Source organism: Alosa pseudoharengus, unplaced genomic scaffold, assembly GCF_046254945.1.
Source record: "Alosa pseudoharengus isolate Yale_2024_CS ecotype anadromous, Long Island Sound unplaced genomic scaffold, YU_APseudo_1.1 YU_APseudo_1.1_scf_12, whole genome shotgun sequence".
Taxonomy (NCBI): domain Eukaryota; kingdom Metazoa; phylum Chordata; class Actinopteri; order Clupeiformes; family Clupeidae; genus Alosa; species Alosa pseudoharengus.
The window spans coordinates 36749763-36772923 of record NW_027468587.1 but is presented as its reverse complement, the minus strand read 5'-3'; the positions used below and the strand labels follow the sequence as shown (position 1 = coordinate 36772923).

Here is a 23161-nt window from a genome sequence, read left to right as displayed (position 1 = left end):
ATACTGGTGGTGCTATGAATAGCGGTTACTACTTGCTAAAAACGGTTTGAAAGACAACCAGATAACATCGTCGCTTAGTCAGATTCTCGACCACTGACTGTCAAGGCAGATGAGTACAGAACTTCTGCTTGCCTGCGTCGCAGCAGAAACGATACACAAAAGTTCCGGGTTATCAGCCAATAGGAAGAGGCCACAACAGAGGAATTCACCAACCGGCGTCTTCTTATCGAAAACGATGTGGGTGCATGAAGGCTACCGCATTCCAAAATACCTGCTGATGAACTTATGTCATTTGAAATATTATCAATACTTATGTTGACTAAACGTTGTTAACGACATAACTATACAGATGAGATCCATGCATGCTAAATTGGCCGACGAAATGACTTTGTCTCTGCCCGCTAGCTACTAAGTTAGCAAGCTCGCTACCACAAAAGTTTCAAGTTCTTGGAAGGCTAATCAGACACATTCACAAGGTACTAACGTTAGATCTCATATTAGTCACCTTACACGTCTACAATGCAACCTGTTTATATAATATAACCAATCGTAACTGTAGCTACAATTTTAGCATAATTTTAAGACCATAGCACAACATCAGCTAGCCAACCAACCTTTAAAGGCAATAGCCTACTGAAAACTCGCTGGCACAGATTACGAACGTCAGAGTGTACTGGAGTTAACATTGCATAAAACGTTACAATCAATCAGTGTGCATAACGATGTGTTTAGTACCTTCCCTTATAACTGTCATGTGCGACATTTTAGCTAAATTTTACGTAAGAATCCAGTGATTTCACGGGAATAAAAAATACGTGACGTTAATACTGCAACACGGTCACAGCACTTCATACTTCAATCCGTGGCTAACGTTAACACTCCGGCAACTACCTACAACTAGCTATCCATCCAGCTAAAACAGAATTAGCCAAAAGACAAGCTAGCAAACTGCAGTTGGTGGTGACTAGCCAGCTAACACACTGTAGCTATGATGCCTCATAGAGAACATAGTGTTCAAATACCGGATGATAGGAGAGATGTCAATTGCACTAATAGCACTGTTTAACATGTCCCAGAGAAAATCACTGAAACAAACGAAAAAACAATACATACTTCATTTAACTGACTGGCATTACTGTTTAGCTAGTAGCTAGCTCGTTGCAGACTATCGCTAACACCGCCGAGAAGAGGTACCATGCATGCGCCTTACGCGGATGCTTACCAGTAATATCGTAAAGTAGTGGAGATCAAGACCGGGTATGATTGATGTTAATTTCATTGTACAGTGGAGTTAATTGGTGTTGTAGAATCTTCCCAGTCTCTCGATACCACTCCACTACTCAGCTTCAGGAAGTGGACAGTAGGCAAGCACAGAAAGCGACAGCAGCGACAGAAAGGCGTGTACCAGAATGTGAGCCTTCCTGGTATGAACACAGATTTGTGGGAAATGCTGTTCTATCTGACGTCTTGGTCAATCCATGGTCTCTTAATTAAAACTACAAGTTCCCAAAACTGGACAAGACCTTTCTTGAGTTTCCGAAAACGTATTTGGAAGTTGTAGTTTTTAGTTAAGTTCGGGAGACCCAGATGTGTTTTTTTCTTGTATCTTTTAGCTGAATTCAACAGCCAGGCAGTGATGTTCCAGACTGCGTTAAATCAAAGAGAATTCCAGTGAAAACCATCCAAGCCCAGTAAGTAGTTTAGCGTCAGCTTTTAACCAGTGCATAATTATAGCAGAATTTAACATCGCTGAGCTCGGCATATTTAACACAGAATGATGCTGGTTCTGGTAACTTCATCGTTAACTTTAAGAAGAGCTAGCTATGCTATAACACAATTTAAACCATTATATTCGTGGCTCGTTATCCGCGTGTATAACGCAATTGCAAATAAACTAGCAGAGTTTAAAGATGTCTAGTAAATCTGACATTTTCACGTCAAGAAATCAGAATAGCGGATAAGCAAATTATTAATGGCTGATCCGTTAGCTCAACTTTTGTCGCTTGACAGAATGTAAAACTTTGATATATGTCTAAACAGTCTAAACATCCATTCGTAATTACCCTGTCCAATAACATATTCTTTGCCGTTGTCTATCTGTAAATCAAGTTGTATTTGCATTATAGCGATATGAAACCGCTGTAACAAAAAAGCTAGCACTCTGGTCCCTCCCAGGGCCTTCTGTGTTGTTAATAACGCTTCTTTGGCAGTGATACCAACTTCAGCCTACTTAACTCGCATTCATAAAGTTAAGGCGATTTGTTTCATAACATTAAAATAACATTAAATAATAAAATTCAAACCTTCACTTGAAACACTACTTTAGTCAACCATGCATTAACACGCCTATAACGATGATTTTTTTGGTAGCCTAATAGTGCGAATTGATTCAGAGAATATTTTTTGAGAAATTATAGTGCCAAAAAGACCACGGTCCATGTTTTGAGCCTATCAAATCGAAAGCAGTGCTGTCAGCTGACAAACAGCAGAAAGCCTTCGACTCCCTCGACCTCGAGTCTGTGGCCTAGTCTACTATCCATTAGGCTACTTATTCATGCAACATATCAGTAACCTATAATATTCAATCATGCAGTTTTGGCTATCTATTGTTAAAGCCACAGTTTGGTGGCTGCATGTAGACACAGCTATGCTGTACTGGTGGTAAGATAACCCTCAAAGTGAAACAGACAGACACACACACAAGCAACAAACTATCCCACCACTCCAATCATTATTGTATGATTTCTCTCTCTTGCAGGTAGATCAGAACAGACGGGCTTCTGAGATTAAACCAATGCGATAGAGAGCAGGCACACACACACGCACACACACACACACACACACACATACACACGCACACACACACACATGCACAAAAGACCAAGCAAGAGCTGTGCTGGAGACTAACTGCTGAGACTACCCTGCTCTGCCAACCATGGTAATTCCCTCTGCCCCATATGGGTGTTTGTGTCTTTTGCCAATCCCTTCTTTTCTGTGCATTTGGATTTGTTTTGACAACAAGTTGTGCATTTAGAGGAGAGGTCCGACTTTGATAGATCATGGGGTCATCATGGGGCATAAAGCCTTGCTATAAGTGGTACTAACTTTTAGCACTCATATTATTGAGACTGAACAGAGAGGATGAAGGAAATGGCTTTTACAGATATACAGCACCGTTCACAGCTGTGTGTTTATTTCTTTTGGCTTCCTGCATTGTTCGACACAGCCATAAACTGTAAGAATAGCAGTTTTGCAGGATTGTTCTTGAGGAGTGAGCTTACAGTACTATTTGAATCTTTAACAGGCCTAGTAATGCAGGCCGATGTAGCAATCAAATACACTTAACTTTGTAGCAGCACACAGTGTGTTTCAATTTCCAGGTGTTCATGGTAGTTGAGGATATTCTTTTACCTTGTCATGGCATCTGGAATCAGGTTTGTGAAATCTTTTATTAGTTGCCCAGTCTTTCATCTAATATGGTAGAAGTACAAGCTAGTGCAGATTGTGAGAATTAGGCATTTTAAGAGGCTGGTTTAGTGTGTGACCTTTAGTTGTCCATGCTATATCACCTTTATTCGAAATGGATCTGATGATGATGATTTCATTGTAGTTGGTAAATTAATGGAACATCAACATTAAGCTAAGTGTCACAATCTGAGTGTGAGAGCCATTTAATGTTAGTGTCAGATACATCCAAGAGGTTTGTAAAATCATGACAGGTTGTAAAATAGCCTAATTTAAAAATCATTACATTAAAAGAGGTTTGTTGTTGGGTATGGTGCGGAAAGTTGGTGTGTTTATGTGATTTTGTCAATGTTATGTGTTTGCACCATGTGTCTGGTTTACTCGAGCGAGTATGTCATTTTAATGCAATATTGTGTAAGGGTCATTGTATTATGTGTTTGTGTGTGTGTGTGTGTTTCACTCATACTAAATGGATTAGTGTTCGCATTAGACCCCTTTGTGAATGCTTAATTAATATGTATTAAATTAAGTGTGGGTCTGAGGGGGGTGTTAATTATTAATGAATGTGACACCCCTCTGGTGATGCAGAGGGTGTATTTGTTCTCACTGGTGATGACCGAAGAAGAGAAAATACACCTTTGCTGAAGCTCATCTCTCTCTCTTCCTCTCTCTCTCATTGATTTTCTGTTTGTTATTTTATCACATTATGTTATCAGTGTGGGTATATCCGGAGGCTAAATGGCCCTTTCACACTAATTGGAGGTTTAATTAGATCACATTTTTACCCAACTAGACACTAGGGGGACCTGGGGGCCTTAGTGTGTGTGTTTGTCCTTCTGTGTGATATGAAAGTGTGTGTGTGTGTGTGTGTGTGTGTGCGTATGGCACACATGTATTAATGCTCGCACCAATGCAGTAAAGTATCTTAATATCGGTCCATTATTTTAGGTAGATGGGTGTACACGTGCATTGCTTTTGTATGTTTGTGTAGGCACATGAACTGTCAGTGAATCAGTCAGCTTACTGTTATCCCAGTTAGTCAATACTGTCAACCTCCTTCTTCTTCTTCCTGCCAGCAGGGTTCAACCTAGAAAGTTTGACAGCTTAATGCCAACACACACTGTGAAGCAGTCGTCTCACTTCATCCGTTCGTGTTTGTAAAGCACATTGAAAACACCATGAGTAGTCTAATCTCTGAATTTTCTGAGTTCTGACATTGTCTCTTTTATAATTATTGTTGATAAGCACAAATTCATATTAAGTCGAGGCCACATGCACACACCACACACACACACACACACACACACACACACACACACACACACACACACACACACACAAGCAGTTGAGTGATGTGATATAGGATATTTTGATTACCTGGTATGGATGTGTTTATGTGTTGATGATTAGGCATGCCAAAACACACAACACAGGAGAGACCCTCTCCTCTCCCTCAAGGCTCATTTGCCATATTGCATTATGGGTAATCAGAGCTAATGAGGCACACTGTGGTTGTGTCAATCAGGTGAGATGTCTCAGTGGATTGGCTCTGCTGGGATAGACATCAGCGCACCTCAGGGAGACTAAGCCGTGATTGGCCCGCTGGGTGGATCCCATGGGTGTATAAGCCCTGAATAGAAGTTGGATGAATACGACTTTAGCACACAGCCAAATTACACTGTCACCGTATTAAGAATATTCCACAATTCCTCTGAATTCACATAAAACCATATAGTTCCACACAATGTGCGTCTTGGTTTTGTACTCACAATCTTTTCATTCACACAGCCATTCACTCACAACCCCCTCATTCTCTCTCACCTCTTATCCACGTTAAGAGGTACTTTTAAGAAGTTTATGAAGGGTTTTTTGGTCGTCGCTCATGCTGTGAATGAATCCTAAATGTTTTCCATAGTACCAGAGGCGGCCGTGTTTGTGTGCATAAGCAGAGTAAACATTTAATTTGTTTTCATGTGCTCCCATTAAAAACCTCCCTGGTCGGGCTTGGGACTCAGCCGGCTCTGACTCACACAGACTAATTATAGTGATATGTAGCGTGCGTGCACGCAGGAGACATGCAAAAGCATTGCCCAAAAGTTGTCTAGTCCTTCACTTTCATCACACATAAAAAAAAAATCACTTCTGTAAACACTTCTGTAAGTTACACACTGCTGTCTTAATTAGCGCTAAGTGGATGGCAATACACAGCGCCAGTCGCTCTGTCACTGACTCGCATGCATGAGATGCACACATGGCTCATAGTTAGAGATACATAGAATGTGAGAATAGAGTGTGACTGTTAATGACTGATAATCCACTTAGTTGAAATCTTGAAATAGAGACGGGTGCAAGATGTTTGTGTTAAATGTCTAATTGAGTGAGATTGTGTGAGATGTGTGTGTGTGTGTGTGTGTGTGTGTAGGTGTCACACACATAGTTTGAGCACTAGTAGTGTGCGTGTAAAAGGAAAATGGGTAAAGCGAGGGGTTGATCAGAGCTAAGCTTCCATAAAAACTTGCTCTCACGGAATAACGCTTCCCACACTGACTGTGTACGTGAGTGTTTGTGTGTGTGTGTATGTTTGTGTGTGTGTGTGTGTGTGTGTTTGTAATGTTTAATTTCCCCAGCTAAAGTATTTAAACTCTCAGGACTATTAAAAGCCTTAATAACCACATGACACACACAGACAGAGGGGAATTTAACAAGTCTCTACTAACTACTGTAACTAACCCCAATTGCCCTCTGTGAACACAGTGAAAATGCTTTGTAGAGAGAGCGCGCTGTGTGACTTTACTTCTGTGCAGCATATACATGTCATTGTGTGTGTGTGTGTGTGTGTGTGTGTGTGTGTTAGGGGTTATAAGCGAGAGAAAGTAATTGATTTCTTCCACTGCAGTATTGATGAGCTCATGAATAAAGTATGAGCTATGGGGTGTGTCTCAGTGGGGATCCATTTCTTCTCATTTCCCTGTCTTCTGTGTGTGTGTGTGTGTGTGTTTGGAAGGTTTTCCAATACAGTTAATCAGGCTAACAGGACATATCCCATGTTCTTGTGTACAGCTGTGAGTGGTGAGGCTTGTGATGACACCACAATTTGCATTGCTTCTGACTACTCATTTGTTTGTGTTTGCATATCAAAGGCTCAGTGTTGCTTTATGAATGTGTATCTTGTTACGACAGTATGTAGCAAAGTTCATTACACCCCCGGGATTGTGTGTGAGTGTGTGTGTGAGAGAGAGGGAGGGATTGTGTGTGAGTGTGTGTGTGAGAGAGAGGGAGAGATTGTGTGTGAGTGTGTGTGTGAGAGAGGGGGAGAGAGAGAAGAGTCAAGAGGTGGTAATGCTGCTGACCCTGAACTTGGTATTGATTCATTTTGCCGGTCAGAGAGCCGGTCATTCTCATGCAGTGACTCTCAGTTGGCTAATGACTATGCTGACCGCTGGGAAGATATAAGCAGAATGTCCCTGCAGTGGAAAACGATATTTGGAAAATGGTCAAATGCTTTAAATACACTTCTGATATGATTGTAGAGTATGTGCAATAGTAACGTCTGACCTCGTATGGACACTTGTTCATAAAATGGCTTTTGTATTATGGGTATAATGAGAAAGGGAGGTGGTTGTGTGTGCTGATGAGCAGGTTATAAGATCCTGTTGTGTGTGTGTGTGTGTGTGTGTGTGTGTGTGTGTGTGTGTGTGTGGTTTTAGGCAGTGCCTCCACCCATGAGTTCTCCAGACCCAACCCCTCCAGGGCCCTCCCCCCTCAGTTCTCAAGTGCATGCTGCTGCTGTCAATGGAGACAAGAGCACCCTACAGAAGCTCATCACAGGTACACACACACACACACACACACAATACACAACTACACTCCTAATATAATGGTTAGCCAGATGTGGTACAGTTTTAGAAATGACTGCCAGTAAAGGAGAAAAATGTTGTACCCTTTACTTGTGTCCTCGTAGTTTGCATTGCGGTTTGCATCTGTGGGCGGTCACATCATGTGAAGTGGTTCCAATGGTCCACTACTCTGTAGAGCTTATTTGGCACAGGGACTATGTCTGCTTCTTCTCTTCTCCCCACAGGCCCGTTTGCACTAGACCTACACATAGATAGTACACATTTATTTGTATTCGTTGGGCATCCATCCATAGCCACAAACAGTCAGACAAACAGATATCACAATAAAGGATTAGTATTTTAACTGCCATGAGGTTTAGCTATTGTCAGCAAAGGTTGACAAAATTCAGTCATGGTTGGTTGGTCACCATTTCTTTAAAGTGGCTGTATGGCCCTGGTGTTGTTGAAAACCAAACTGTGTAACACATTTGTTGTGTGTGTGTGTGTGTGTGTGAATGTGTGTGTGTGTGTGTGTGTGTGTGTGTCTGCAGCGGATCCTGCTCTGAGGGACAGTGTAGATGGCTTTGGCAGGACCCCTCTGATGTACTGTGTGCTGGCCGATCGGTTGGACTGTGCAGAGACTTTACTGAAGGCAGGAGCTGCAGTTAACCAGAGAGACCACAGCCACCGCACCGCACTCCACCTGGCAGCTCAGAAGGTAACCCTCTCAACACACACACACACACATCACGCACACACACACACACACACACACACACACACACACACACACACACACACACACACAGAAATCTTACTGCACCTGTCTCACAGACACACACCATCAACACAGTGCACCTGGTCACTTAAAATGTAAGCTTCTCAGACAGACAGACAAACAAATACACATATTTTGATTTACTAAACCTCATCACATGATAGGATATATATCTTCTGACTAACATCTTCTTGAGCAGATTACAGCTGTCTCTTCAAGACAGTGCAGCTGAGCATTGAATACCATTACAGAGAAAGAAAGAGAGCGAGTGGGGGAAAGAGAGTGTGTGTGTGTGTGTGTGTGTGTGTGGTGTATGTGCATGTGTATGTGCATGTGTGTGTGTCTGTCTGTGTCTGTCTGTCTGTCTGTGTGTATACAGTATGTGTGTTTGTGAGTGTATAGGTTTGAATTGCTCAGTTGTAAACATCAATCCCAGAGTGATGTAATCTGAGTGATCACAGAGCATTCAGCTCTGTCCCTTAAGGCCCTCAACTGGACGACCCTCATTCCAGTGCTCTCAATGTGGAATGAGCAGCAGGTAATGTGCCCAGGGGTCAGGTTGGGGGGCACTACTCAGGAGCGCATCAGAAGCCCCAAATTGTTGGGCACTTTAGCAAATAGGCCGTCCAGACCTCCTAATGAGCAGGTCAGTGCCACAGTGTGTGTCAGGGCATGTGATGATGCTCCTAAAGGGAAGGGATCAGGGACTGAAGCCGTCATTCTGCATTTTTGGTAATTTTGACTTACACACACACACACACACACACACACACACACACACACACACACACACACACACACACACACCCACTTTGTTTGATGCTCTGCTGCCCCCTAGTGTTTGGTGTGTTCTACTGGTATTTATGCCTGAGCTGAATGTGTGAAAGAAATGGAGAGAACATGAGAAGACAGTGAAATGTTTGAGCAGGAGAGAGATAGATCGAGGTGTGTGTGTATGTGTGTGTGTGTGTGTGTGTGTGTGTGTGTGTGTGTGTGTGTGTGTGTGTGTGTGTGTGTGTGTGTGTGTGTGTGTGTGTGTGTGTGTGTGTGTAAAAGGGAGAGACAAAGAGAGACAGTGTGTTGATAGTTGATGGTTAACACTCTGACATTCGGATCAATAAGATCTTCAGCTCAGGGATTAAACCTCTAATTGGGCTGAGAATGGAGACAGAGAGAGCTGAGCACACACACACACACACACACACACACACACACACACACACACACACACACACACACACACACACACACACAGTGTACATACATGCTCCATCATTTTGTGTGTCACATACAAAATCACACTCTTGAGACACATTGGTTACATGGCATACCTGTATACACGCACGGACAGACACAAACACACACACACACACACACACACACACACACATACACACACACACACACACACACACACACACACACACACACACACACACACACACACACACACACACCTACCCTCACACACATGCACACACTCAGATTATATTCCTCAAATGTACTTGTCATTGCTGACAAGTGTGTGTGTAGGTTTAAGCTGTGATGTTTATTTGTGTTGATTGGACACTAAGAGGTTGTTATGGGGGAGCTACCTCTCACTGTGAATGAACAAGCCTCAGGATCAATAAGCTATTGAGTGGGTGTGTGTGTATGAGTGTGCACGTCTGTGTGTGTGTGTGTGTGTATAAGTGTGTATGTTTGTGTGTGTGTGTGTGCACATTCTGTCTATCATCTTTTGACACTTGAATAGGATTTTGACCTCACCTACCCACACCTCACCTACCCACAGGTAAGTTTTAATGCTTCCATGTGTATGGCAGCCATCCCTGGGTGGTGTGTGCGTGTTGTGCATAGTGTGTTGTGCATGTGTGTGTGTGCATGTGTGTGTGTGTGCGTGTGCGTGTGCGTGTGCGTGTGTGTGTGCGTGTGCGTGTGCGTGTGCGTGTGCGTGTGCGTGTGCGTGTGTGTGTGTGTGTGCTGGCTTGTAATGTGTGAGTGTGTGTGTGTGCTGTGTTCTGCACAGGGCAACACTCGCTTCATGAAGCTGCTGCTGTCCCGGCGGGCCGACTGGCTGCTGAAGGACCGTGAGGAAATAACAGCACTCCACTTGGCCACGCGCCACCCGTCTCTTAAGCCCCTCGCCCTGCTGCTCAGACACATGGGGCCAGGGGAGGTGGACACCCAGGACAAGAACAAGGTAACATACACACACACACACACACACACACACACACACACACACACACACACACACACACACACACACACACACACACACACACACACATACATACACCATACACACACATACATACACCATACACAAACACACTCTCTCTCTCTCTCTCTCTCTCTCACACACACACACACACACACAAACACACAAACACACAAACACAAACACAAACACACACACACACACACACACAAACACACACACACACACACACACACACACACACACACACACTGTCTCTTTCTCTATCTTCCTCTTCCTCCCCCTCCCTGGTGTGTCATACAGAGAGCTCACATCTTACTGTAGGTCTCACACTGCACACACACACCTGACACACAGAGATGAGAACAGTAGGAGCTGTTTGATGTAGGATAATAATGTGTTAAAGTCAGCCAATAAAAGCACAAGAGTAGAGGAGGATTCCAACATTCCCTCCCCCAAATCCAGCAAACTCTCCCTCTCTCTCCATTACACACACACACACACACACACACACACACACACACACACACACACACACTGAAAATGTACCATGCAATACTGATAAGCCACCACAGACTATATATTTGAATATATATTTGAATATTTTAATTTGAATTAGTTTGAATAGCCCATTTTTAATAATTCAATATAAAACAATTGACAAACTGACATGCCTTTATGCAGCCACTGATTGCACTGAGGTATGAACTCTGGGTTGTTTAATGCAAGAAACTAGCAAATCCACTCGTGTCCCTATGACCTGATTCCAGGGTTTAAGAACTGACAACTCTTATAGTACTGTACACATACACATACACACATGCTTAGGGTATCATATTTATTGGGAGTTTTCACATTTGAAAACCAGAAAACCATTTCAGTACATTATCAAAGTAATCCATGTTAGTTTTGTTTTTTTATGGGATGAATAAACATAATATGGTGTAAACCAAAATAATCTCTAAAACAATTATAATTGTTAAATACATATATCTTAGAATAAAAAGCAATGTTTTACATATCTGAATTTATTGTTAAACACCTTGACATTTTAAAATGATCCCTTATGTTTGTGGACCATGTGTTGTTTGTAAAATATTTAAAATCATATATTAAATTTCACCTAAAAGGGTTGAATATTGGTGGATAACAGTGCTTTGAAGTTGCATTTGCTAATGCTGTATAGTCCAAGGAGCTGACTATCGGTACACTGGCATATTTTGGCCTCAGAAAACTGAAAGTTTGTTTCCTAGACCCATCAAATTAATATTTGAGTTATATCACTTTTGCATAACAACAAAATTGCAATATCACTGCAAATATATATAATTGAACCGAAACAAAGGGACTGGTTTAAAATCCATAATTCTTTTTCCTGAAAAAAACTAATGAAATGAAATGGCCAATCACAGGATCCTTTGGCAAATTCCATTTTGTTGACAGCCTTTTTTTTTTATATTTTAGTCACATGGATTTTTTTTCTCTTTGTTCCACCATGTCATTGTACATCTCTTTATCCGTTTTACCAATTGACATTGGTCAGGGCTTATAAACAACAGCACGGTGTGTATGTTAAGGTGGTGCCAGGCAGTAGGGTTAGTAGTATGAACATATAGTATTGGGTATAATATTGGGTTAGTAGTATGAACCTATAGTATTGGGTTAGTAATATGCACCTATAGTATTGGGTTAGTCATATGCACCTATAGTATTGGGTTAGTGATGGGTTAGTAGAATGCACCTATAATATTGGGTTAGTAATATGCACCTATAATACTGGGTTAGTAGTATGAACCTATAGTATTGGGTTAGTAATATGCACCTATAGTATTGGGTTAGTAGTATGCACCTATAGTATTGGGTTAGTAGTATGCACCTATAATACTGGGTTAGTAGTAGGCACCTATAATATTGGGTAAGTGCTGGGTTAGTAGCATGCACCTATAGTGCTGGGTAAATAGCATGCAACTATAGTGCTGGGTTAGTAGTATGCACCTATAGTATTGGGTTAGAAGTATGCACATGACCTGTAGCTTTGGATTAGTAGTAGTGACACAATGTGTGTGTGTGTGTGTGTGTGTGGGGCTCTGGTAGGGGTGTGTGCCTTCAGTGATGCTAGTCTGCTGGCGTCTCTTCTGAGAGCTCTGTGGGTTCATGGGAAAGCCTCCAGATCAGGAGACCACATGCAACTTTATTCACTTTGTGGCCAATTACTGGAAACATTACAGCGGACTGTGTGTGTGTGTGTGTGTGTGTGCGCGCGCGCATTTGAGAGACAGAGAGAAAGAGAGAGAGAGAAAGAGAGAGACAGAGTGTGTGTGACTGTAATTTAAGACGTAATTCCACAGATAAACAGCCCAAAATAACGAGGGCTATTATGGCTCCTGTTTTAAGTCATCTCTGTGTGTGACGGTGTGTGTGTGTGTGTGTGTGTGTGTGTGTGTGTGTGTGTGTGTGTGTGTGTGTGTGTGTGTGCTTAATGTTCTCCACATCTCTAATGAAATTGAATGAAAGAGTTTTATGTGTGTTTTGCAAGGAGGTTTGTTTGTTGTGAAAGCCTAGTTTTGTAACAATTTCGCAATACGACCCATGACCCTTCTCTTTTAACTCTCATCTCTCAATCAGTTTGAGAGTGCCCGCGCACGCGCACACACACACACACACACACACACACACACACACACACACACACACACACACACACACACACACACACACACACACACCAACATACTGGAAAGCATTAATTAGATGATTGAAATTAAAAGATTGAAATAGCTTCAAAGCTTCAATATGATTGCTGAAGGTAGAAAACAATATGCTTATGCTCTTGTCTCTCCTTCTGTGTGTGTGTGTGTGTGTGTGTGTGTGTGTGTGTGTGTGTGTGTGTGTGTGTGTGTGTGTGTGTGTGTGTGTGTGTTTGAGCAGCAGACAGCTCTGCACTGGAGTGCATTCTACAACCATGCAGAGCATGTGAAACTTCTGATCAAGCATGATTCCAACATCGGCATCCCTGATAGCGAGGGCAAAATCCCACTGCACTGGGCCGCTCACAACACACACCCCAACGCCACACACACTGTCCGCTGCATCCTGGTTTGTACACACACACACACACACACACACACACACACACACACACACACACACACACACACACACACACACACACACACACACAAACCGACTATCACAAGTGCAAACACAAGCTTCCCCCATCACTTTCACATACACATATCTTTTGGCAGAAAGGACCTCCCAACGAGACATCCTGGTCAGCACACATAGACACCTCAGGACACCTCTCAACACAACCCTCAGCACAACCCTGTGCTAATATTTACAGTGTGTGGTGTGTGTGTGTGGTGTGTGTGTGTGTGTGTGTGTGTGTTTTGCAGGAGGCTGCTCCCACAGAGTCTCTGCTGAACTGGCAGGACTATGAGGGCCGCACGCCGCTGCACTTTGCCGTGGCCGTGGGGAACGAGGAGGTGGTGAAGGCGCTCACGTCATACGAGGGCTGCAGCGTCACCGCCTACGACAACCTGTTTAGAACCCCACTGCACTGGGCTGCCCTGCTGGGTACACACACACACACACACAATACAAACAACTACAAAATGTCTATTATTATGTTAATATTTGTTTTAGTGTGTTTCACGGTCACATATTTTGTGTGTGTGTGTGTGTGTGTGTGTGTGTGTGTGCGCGTGTGTGTGTGTGCACGCGTGCGTGTGCGTGCGTGTGTGCGTGTGTGTGTGTGTGTGTGCGTGTGTGTGCGTGTAGGTCATTCACAGATTGTCCACCTGCTGTTAGAGAGGAATAAATCTGGCAGTAACCCATCAGACAGCCAGGGTGCCACACCTCTTCACTATGGAGCTCAGAGTAATTACGCGGTGAGTGTGTGTGTGTGTGTGTGTGTGTGTGTCTGTGTGTGAATCAAGTAATCCCACGCTTTACACCACATAGGGTATAGCTTAGAGTAGTGTATTAAGAATGATTTTTGGATCGCCCTTAGCTGGTGATAAAGTTCTTTATAAGTGACAACTGCTGGATGATGACCTGCGAGGAGCTACTAGGGATGAAGATGTCATAGATGACCAAATAATTGAGCAAGGAGCAGTAATGTTAAGAGGATACGTGGTGGAAAGAATGCAGACAGAAAATCCTGTACACATCAGATGGGATCAACTGGGGGAGAGTTGTTTTACCTTGCCTATAAGCTCATTTTCAAGGCTTTGACTTAAAACGACTTTGAACTCATTCACCACATGATTAGCTGGGTACTTCAGTTTATCAGGGAATATATTTCAGCTTGGATTCGCCAGCAGGGAGCATGGAGGATGGGGTGTGTTATCTATGGTATGTCAAGAAGATGGCGTACTGTGGCTTTCATCACAGCTATGGTGTATTGGAGAAGAACCTGTTGAATTCAGGAGTCAAAGTCCTAAGAGGAGAAGATAGCAGGCTGCACTGGAAAGGACAAACTTGCAGGAATTCCTGTTCTTCATTTGATGCTGAAGAGGTTTTTTTTTTTTGTGTGTGATTCAGGATATGTGATACCAGCAGATGTTGAATTACAGGGACACATTAACTTATTCAATAGATCATAGATGCAAACATACTAGTGCCTTATCCATGCATTTATATAGGAATATATAAGGAGTAGAATATAAGAAAATATAATAATCTATACAGGTTGTGCAAAATAGGAGGAATGCTTTAGACTCCAATGTTTCCACGTTGAGAACTTGAAGAGGAGAGAGGATAAAGTAACAGTAGATAGAAATAAAGTACAAATGGCTCCATCATGAGCAAACTCTCGACTCTTGCTCTTATGACCCAAGTATACAATGACCCAATAAAGTTGTAAAGTGAAATATGAAATGTGTGGTATGTGCAGTGTTTTCAATTAGGGCTAATTTACCGTCTGTTAATTGTGTGTTAAATAAATAGTGATTTGGGCATATAAAAAAAGAATGGAGCACAGTGTAGTTAGTAGCTACTGTGTTTAGCTTCATGTCCTTCATCTTTGGTGCCTCTGAAGTCATTACTCATTATGCTGCTCTCTCTTTGTGTGTTTATGGTACTTATGCATTTCTGTATGTGTGTGTGTGTTGGGTCCATGGATATTATAAAATAGTGTGTGTGTGTTGGGTCCCTGTACATTAGACATTTATGTGTGTGTGTGTGTGTATTGGGTCCCTGTACATTAGACATTTATGTGTGTGTGTGTGTGTGTTGGGTCCTTGTACATTAGACATTTATGTGTGTGTGTGTGTATTGGGTCCCTGTACATTAGACATTTGTGTGTGTGTGTGTGTGTGTGTGTTGGGTCCTTGTACATTAGACATTTATGTGTGTGTGTGTGTGTGTATTGGGTCCCTGTACATTAGACATTTATGTGTGTGTGTGTGTGTAGGAGACCGTGGCAGTGTTCGTCCGGCACCCTTCTGTGCGAGATGAGCCAGACCTGGAGGGGAGAACCGCGTTCATGTGGGCTGCTGGGAAGGGCAGTGATGATGTCATCAGAACCATGCTGGACCTCAAACCTGACCTGGACATTAATATGGCCGACAAATATGGAGGAACAGGTATACACACCCATAAACTAAAGATGTCTGCTGTGTTGCTCTCCCTCTTTCGCTCTCTCACAAACACACACACACACATACATAGTCATACACACACACACATACATATCATACAAACGTCAGCTTTAAGTGTTTGTACAAAGTGTTTGTAAGTTTGTACATACTCATTTGTAAGAGTGTCTCTTTGTGTGTGTGTGTGTGTGTGTGCGTGTGTTCTGCGTTTGCAGCGCTGCATGCAGCGTCTCTCTCAGGCCACGTGTCCACTGTGGCTCTGCTGCTGGAGCGAGGGGCAGCTGTGGACCCGCTGGACGTCATGAGACACACGCCGTTGTTCCGTGCCTGTGAGATGGGCCACCGAGATGTCATCCTCACACTCATCAAAGGTGAATGTGTGTGTGTTCATATTTATGTATGTTACGAGTTTGAATTGTTTGTGTTATTGCACCAGTATATCTGTGTAACTTTATAGTGTTTTTGATGTAATCTGATATAATTATAATAATAATAAAATAATAGTAATAAAAATAATAATAATAATAATAATATAATGTGTGTGTGTATGTGTGTGTATGTGTGTGTGTGTGTGTGTGTGTAGGTGGTGCTCATGTGGACCTGGTGGACATAGACGGGCACTCTGCGCTGCACTGGGCGGCTCTGGGGGGCAATGCGGAGGTGTGCGAGGTGCTGATGGAGAACGGACTGGGTCCGGACCTGCAGGACAGTGCTGGCCGAACGCCCCTGCAGTGTGCCGCCTACGCCGGCTACATCAACTGCATGGCCCTGCTGCTGCAGCACAACGCCGACGCCAACGTCCAGGACAAAGAGGTAGCCGCAGGGGAAATGCACTACACAACACAACTAGACATGTCCCCAACCACCACTACAACTCACGCACAACACATACACCACACACAGTCTGCTTACAGACTAAGCAGTACACATATACACATATAAACATGTTGCCACCAAAGTTCATTATAGGGATGTAGTCATTTGACACAGCACCAACACAGCATCTTACACAGCGTCCATGCACAAGGTAGCAAGCACCAGGGTTTAGCACATCCTCTAAAATGCCACAGAATAGCTGACCGCACTCTGATAATGCAGTTTGGATCAGAAATGATCAGAAACTTTCACACAACCCAAAAGAACTTTATGTAGATAGAATAATGCACATTGATGCAGCAATGGCAGAGAGAGCAAAGGAGTTGATACTGTAGCAAATGTGTGTGTGTGTGCTCATACAGGGCCGAACAGCTCTACACTGGTCTTGTAATAACGGTTACCTGGATGCGGTGAAGCTGCTGCTAGGCTGTGGGGCTTTTCCCAACCACATGGAGAACAACGAAGAAAGGTAAGACACAACTTCACTCCAGAAGTATCGTTGGCCATACAGGTATGAGGTACGTTAGATTGACATTTATTCTTATGTACTGTATTTGCATCTGTGCGTTTGTGTGTGTGTTCATATGTATTAATGTGTGCTTGGACATTAATTTGAGTGTGTATTCACACATTGATGTGTGTGTGCGTGTGTGTGTGTGTGTGTGTGTGCGTGCGTGCGTGCGTGCGTGCGTGCGTGTGTTTGTGCGCGTGCGTGCGTGTGTGTGTATGTGTGTGCGCGTGCGTGCATGCGTGTGTGTGTGTGTGTGTGTGTGTGTGTAGGTACACTCCTCTGGACTACGCGCTGCTGGGGGAGCACCAGGAGCTGACGCAGTATCTGCTGGAGCACGGGGCCATGTCCATCGCTGCCATCCAGGACATCGCCGCCTGCTCCATCCAGGCGCTGTTCAAGGGCTACCGCGTGCGCCGCGCCTTCAAGGAGCGCAAGAACCTGCTCATGAGGCACGAGCAGCTGCGCAAGGATGCTGCCAAGTAGGGGACCCACACACACACACACACACACACACACACACAGTGATAGAGTCTGTTTATACATACATGTTTGAATTTTCCTCTGGTCCACTGAAGACTCCAGCTACCACAGAAACAAAAGTAACCTACACACACACACACATATAACATTTTTATTTCTACTTACTCTCTCTCACTATATCTCAGTCTTCCTCTGTTTCTTCATTCTATCCCTCCATTTAATCAGCTGACACTCTCGACACAGAATGACATTTAGAATGTGTCAGTGCACAGAATGAATGAACACACACGAGCACGTGTGCACACACATACACATGCATGCACACACACACACAGGGACACGTGTACACACTCAGTCACTCTGTCTTCATCTCCTAAGACATGTTTGCTTTCCCACCTGTCTAGTTCAAGTTGATTTGTTTGGGAGTGTGTGTGTGTGTGTGTGTGTGTGTGTGTGTGTGTGTGTGTGTGTTTGTGTGTGTATTGTGTGTGTGTGTGTGTGAGTGCCTGCACAGGAATTTAAGAGGTCTTCTCTCGTTTAGAAAAAGGGAAGAGGAGCGCAGACGAGAAGCTGAACAACAGCTCTCATTGGCTGGATCGCTGGATCAGCAGCTTTCATTGGCTGATCAAGCCCCCAGTGTGGGCAGGAGGAGAAGGGTGAAAGCTGAAGACATCTCCAAAAGAGGCGCCTCAAGAACACAACAACGCAAAAGTGAGTCGCCTCAATCTCAGCAAGGTTAGTTTCTATGGTCCTGAGATTCATTATGAGATTCATCATTAATTTATTATGTTTGGATTTTAGCATTTTTGTTTACCTCAGAAACGTTTTGACTTTTTTTGCACTCTATTCTTTAAGCTCTGAGAGTGTGACGTGAAGCAATACAATTTGACAATAGCAGCTGTTGTCACCGTGCAGCATTGAATAGGTAGATGATCAAAACCCACTGATACACAGGTGATAGCATGGAGACTACAATGTTGGGTATGCCAAAGAAATAATGACATGTCTTTAATGGAATTTAAAATTCTTCAATATTTTCAGTTAAATATTGAATGTGTGGCTTGTGGCATAAACAATAAATGAAAAGCAAAATTGAATTGACTTAATCATCATAAAATAACACACTAATGAAAGCAGAGCTAGGCTTGGGTGTGATTTATTACTTTGTGACAATAGCATTTGTCTCGGGATATCTCATCAAGCTCATTTAAAGCAACCACAAAAGCATAGCGAGAGAGTCTTATTCCAGACAAAAATGGGAGCGTTAAATTGTAGCATTAAATTAACAGCATCAAACTCCATTTCCATTTTCCTGTCATTATGTTCATTAGTAGGACTAGGAAAAGCACATTTAATGAATAGTAGTTACCCAAGAAAAAATACAGAGAGACTGAGTGTGTTAAACAAAAACTCATGAATCTTCATGAATCTGTAAATGTGGTTGCATCATTTATTATATACTGCTGAAATATTATATATTGAACCTGGTCAAAGCAGTAATCTTTAGTGTGTTTTCCCTCAGAACGATCACTTGTAGAAATAAGGCAAAATGTGATGACGTGAAATGTCACCTTTTATTTTCTACAATTACAATTACATGAAATTATATTTTGACAGATATGGACTACACACTCTCCTGATGACTACTATGAATTATTATTTGAATATTAAAGTGTCACTCCTCTCTCTTTTAGACGTTATGGTGGAAAGTTTAGTAAACCAGACACTGAATTGTTGAACAGAAGTGCCCTCTGCTCCATCCTTTTTTCCCTGAAAAAAATTTGATGTCTGAACCCTGGTATATTTCGTATCTCATTGTTGTGTGTGTGTGTGTGTGTGTGTGTGTGTGTGTGTGTCCTGCTCAGGTGGTGTGGAGACTGAAGAGGTGTCTGGGAGGGCGAGAGTGTGTGTGCCAGCCATGTGTGTATCAGCAGTCGTGGGTTCCGAGCGTCTCTCCCCCGCTGGCTCAAGTCGCCCTGGCAGTGCCAAACCCCAGCTTCCAATTGCCACCGAGACGCAGCCCAGAGCGGCCACATCCCGTTCCAGCGCTGTGGCCAATCCCCCCGCTTCAGCCAGGCCGCGAGTCACGGACAGAGAGGGGGTGTGCCGGAGGGAGAGAGAGAGAAAAACAGACATGGAGAGGGAGAGACGGAGGAGAGACATGGAGCAGAGGAGGAACCGTGCAGCCAAAATGATACAAAGCGCCTGGAGAAGGTACATATGGGCATATTTGGACCCAACACACACACACACACACACAAACACACACACACACACACACAATAAACCAACAATGTGTTTTTGATGAATGGGTAGGCAATAATCATGTGTGTTTAAGGGAGACCTATGTTTTGGGAGTGCCCACATGTCGTGCACATGTGCCCAGGCCCACAGAGGTCTGGCCGCTGGCCATCAACACCTCCGAGTGTGTGTTTGTGCGTGGATGTGAATGAGAGAGAGAGCAGAGTAACGAGAGGCGAAAAGTTCAGTGGCACCCTGCTGTGCTGCTCTAATAAACTACAGAAGCTCCCCTCTCCTACAATAATTACAGTTATACGACTATACACACACACACGCACGCACACACGGTTCCCAGGATCTGCCAGCAGAAATGTGTGTGGAACAAAACATCTGCTACTGTTTATGCCATCTATAGAGTGGAAGTGTGTGTGTGTGTGTGTGTGTGTGTGTGTGTGAAACGACATTATCTGTAACTCACATACTTCAAAAACATTAGGTATGTGCAGAATTCTGTGCTGTGATGACCCGATGAAGAGAGAAGTCTTGATTGAATGTTCTAAAAAAATTTGGAAAGGCGAAGTAACTTGAAAACTGACAGGATAAGACCAATCAAAATAAACCATGCAAACGTTATCCACCTCTCCTGCTTAACCAGCATTCCATCATAAACTAGCAGCAGTAATTATCTAGACCCACATCAGCTGCCAATAATAGCCATTTGATGGGGACCTCATCCTGATCCCGAGCAGCCCTAATGGAGTTTCTGTCATGAGAAATGGACTGAACCACGTGTGGAGACCTCAAATGAGAGCATCCAGCGAATCATTGGTCAAGCCCCAGGAAGTGGTTTATGGAAGTGTGCAGAAACAGAATGGGTCATTGTCCCAAGCTAATTTGTGTGTGTGTGTGTGTTGAAGGCATCGTACCAGAGTTCTGCTGAGGGAGGTCTTGTGCAGAAGGCACAGAAGAGTGGAGCCGCCTGAGGTCACCGCCCTTGTGATCCAGTTGTTGTGGGACTGGCCCGTGCCTCACGGTCAAGCTCGCGGCAAAACCAGGGCCAGGCCCAGAGCTCCTCCCACCAAGAGCACCGTGAAGAAATCCACTGTTCTGCAGAATATCTATGGTGAGTTGACGTCATTCCCTTGAATGCACACCATAAATATGCATTAGTGTGTGTGTGTGAAAATCGTTTTGAGAACCCTTTCTGTGTTTGATTTGCTAAATCATAGCAGACTTCTTACACACACACACACACGTGTAATAAAGCAGATAAAATGAAATTTTGGCTAAGTAAACGCAACTGACCTTCAGCACACATGAGCAGGTGATGACTGAGGGCAGCCATGCGGACCACCCCACCCCACACCACCACCGCTCACTGTTGCCTACTCAAAACACACACACACACCAGCACCAACGTGTACCTTCCCAATCCCTCTGGTTTGAAAAGTTCAAAGCTGTCAAAGGGGATGGCCGGTGTTGTCACACACACACACACACACACACACACACACACACACACACACACACACACACACACACACACACACACACACACACACACACACACACACACACACACACACACACACACACACACACACACACACACACACACACACACACACACACACACACACACACACACACACACACACACACACACACACACACACACACACACACACACACACACACACACACACACACACCTCTATCTCTCCTGGTTGTTTTGTCCTCCCCCACCTGGCTGTGTTGGCAGACACTGAAGATTTAAATCTGTCTTCATAAAGGAGAGCCTGTGTGTGTGTCCGTATCTGCCTGGACTATTAGAATAAGAGTCCAGTCCACTTGTTTCACCTTAAACGTGTGTGGAAGAGTAGCCAGGAATTCTTGTTTTAATTGGATGTGTGTAAGAGTGTACTCTTTTCATGTCTTCTGGGGTCCGCATGCAATTTTTTACTTCCTTCTGTGTGTGTGTTTTTAGGAGGATCACAAACCAGGAGGGGTGGATTCAACAAAATAACCACACCATTAAACAGCTCCAGTTACTCGCTCCTGCCGCTTAAAAACAGCAGCACATGTACGTACACACACACACACAGAGCCAGCAGATATACATGGCGAGATCAAAAACTGAGTGTGTGTGTGTTTTTCTTGCAGTGAGTGGTATGGAGTGTGTGCGTGTGGACTCCTCACCGGCCAGGCAGTACTCGTACCACATGCGACCCCTCAGCAAGGACACACAGAGGCAAAGCCGGACCAAGAACTGACCTGACCCCAACACAACACAGGGGCCTGGTCCCCTAGCGACCAAATCAAACAGCGAAACCAAAATCAAAACGATGTTTAAGCAAACACGCCTCAGCCTAAAGACTTGCAGGTGTTGCTGTGTGTAAGACTTTCATTTTGGAACAGCATGCACACACACACAAAGACGGACAGACAGACTCTCTTTTGTGTGTGTGCAACATAGGAGTCTTGGCCGTCTCCCAAGTCCCTGGAAAGTATTGTAGTCATGACAACCTAGGAGGCCACGGGGTTAAAAATACAGACATGGCCGACCTTCCGCGTTCCTCACACACCCACACCTGACCAAACAGACCACTGGCAGGTGCACCTGGAGACAGTTCACTGCCTGATGTAACCCCCCCCCCCACACACACACTCTTTCTCCCCCCTTATCTCTCTCACCTGCATGCACGTCTCCATTCTCTGCTGTGCAGACGTATCTTCGTAATGTTCTAGTTTGTTTCTCCTCCCTGGCATGTTATGACAAGTATGACATGCCTTCATTTTATTTGACCCACCAGAATGAAATGACAAATGAAAGGTGTAAATGGACGTGTTCCTTGGGCTTGAGGTTAATGGATACACTGGGCCTTATTTGCAGCAAGGCTCTCCTCCCACACAATGTGAGGTAAGGGATGTTTGGCTAAATCCATTGCAGATCTCCCATATTCATGTTCTGCAATGTTCAGCCCATCCCAAACTGACAAAGAAGCCTAAACAATGTCTTAATTAAAATACACAATGTTTTTTTTTTCAGTACCTGCCAAAAAATAGAGGTGTGGAATGATGCTGGAAAAATGTAAAAATGTGTCCATATAGTTTCATGTAAAAAAAAATTATAAAAAATGTGAAATTGTC

At 43.7% G+C, this 23161-nt stretch overlaps 2 protein-coding genes across 2 annotated transcripts in view; one reads left to right on the top strand and one right to left on the bottom strand.

The window, feature by feature from the left end:
* erp44 (endoplasmic reticulum protein 44) overlaps positions 1–1378 on the bottom strand; it is a 7352-nt gene extending 5974 nt beyond the window's left edge. The window contains exon 1 of the mRNA XM_076281173.1: positions 1223–1378. Coding sequence (XP_076137288.1) covers positions 1223–1279 — 57 coding nt within the window. The 5' untranslated portion in view covers positions 1280–1378. The remainder of the gene's footprint in view (positions 1–1222) is intronic.
* On the top strand, positions 392–23161 carry invs (inversin). The gene is made up of 19 exons (XM_076281172.1): positions 392–476; positions 1614–1691; positions 2759–2938; positions 7173–7293; positions 7853–8019; positions 10106–10279; positions 13229–13396; positions 13699–13879; positions 14084–14193; positions 15720–15891; positions 16119–16274; positions 16487–16716; positions 17142–17248; positions 17560–17769; positions 18312–18505; positions 19636–19984; positions 20929–21134; positions 21999–22094; positions 22175–23161. The coding sequence occupies exons 3-19, from the start codon at positions 2936–2938 to the stop codon at positions 22282–22284; spliced, it is 2754 nt and encodes a 917-aa protein (XP_076137287.1). The 5' UTR covers positions 392–476; positions 1614–1691; positions 2759–2935; the 3' UTR covers positions 22285–23161.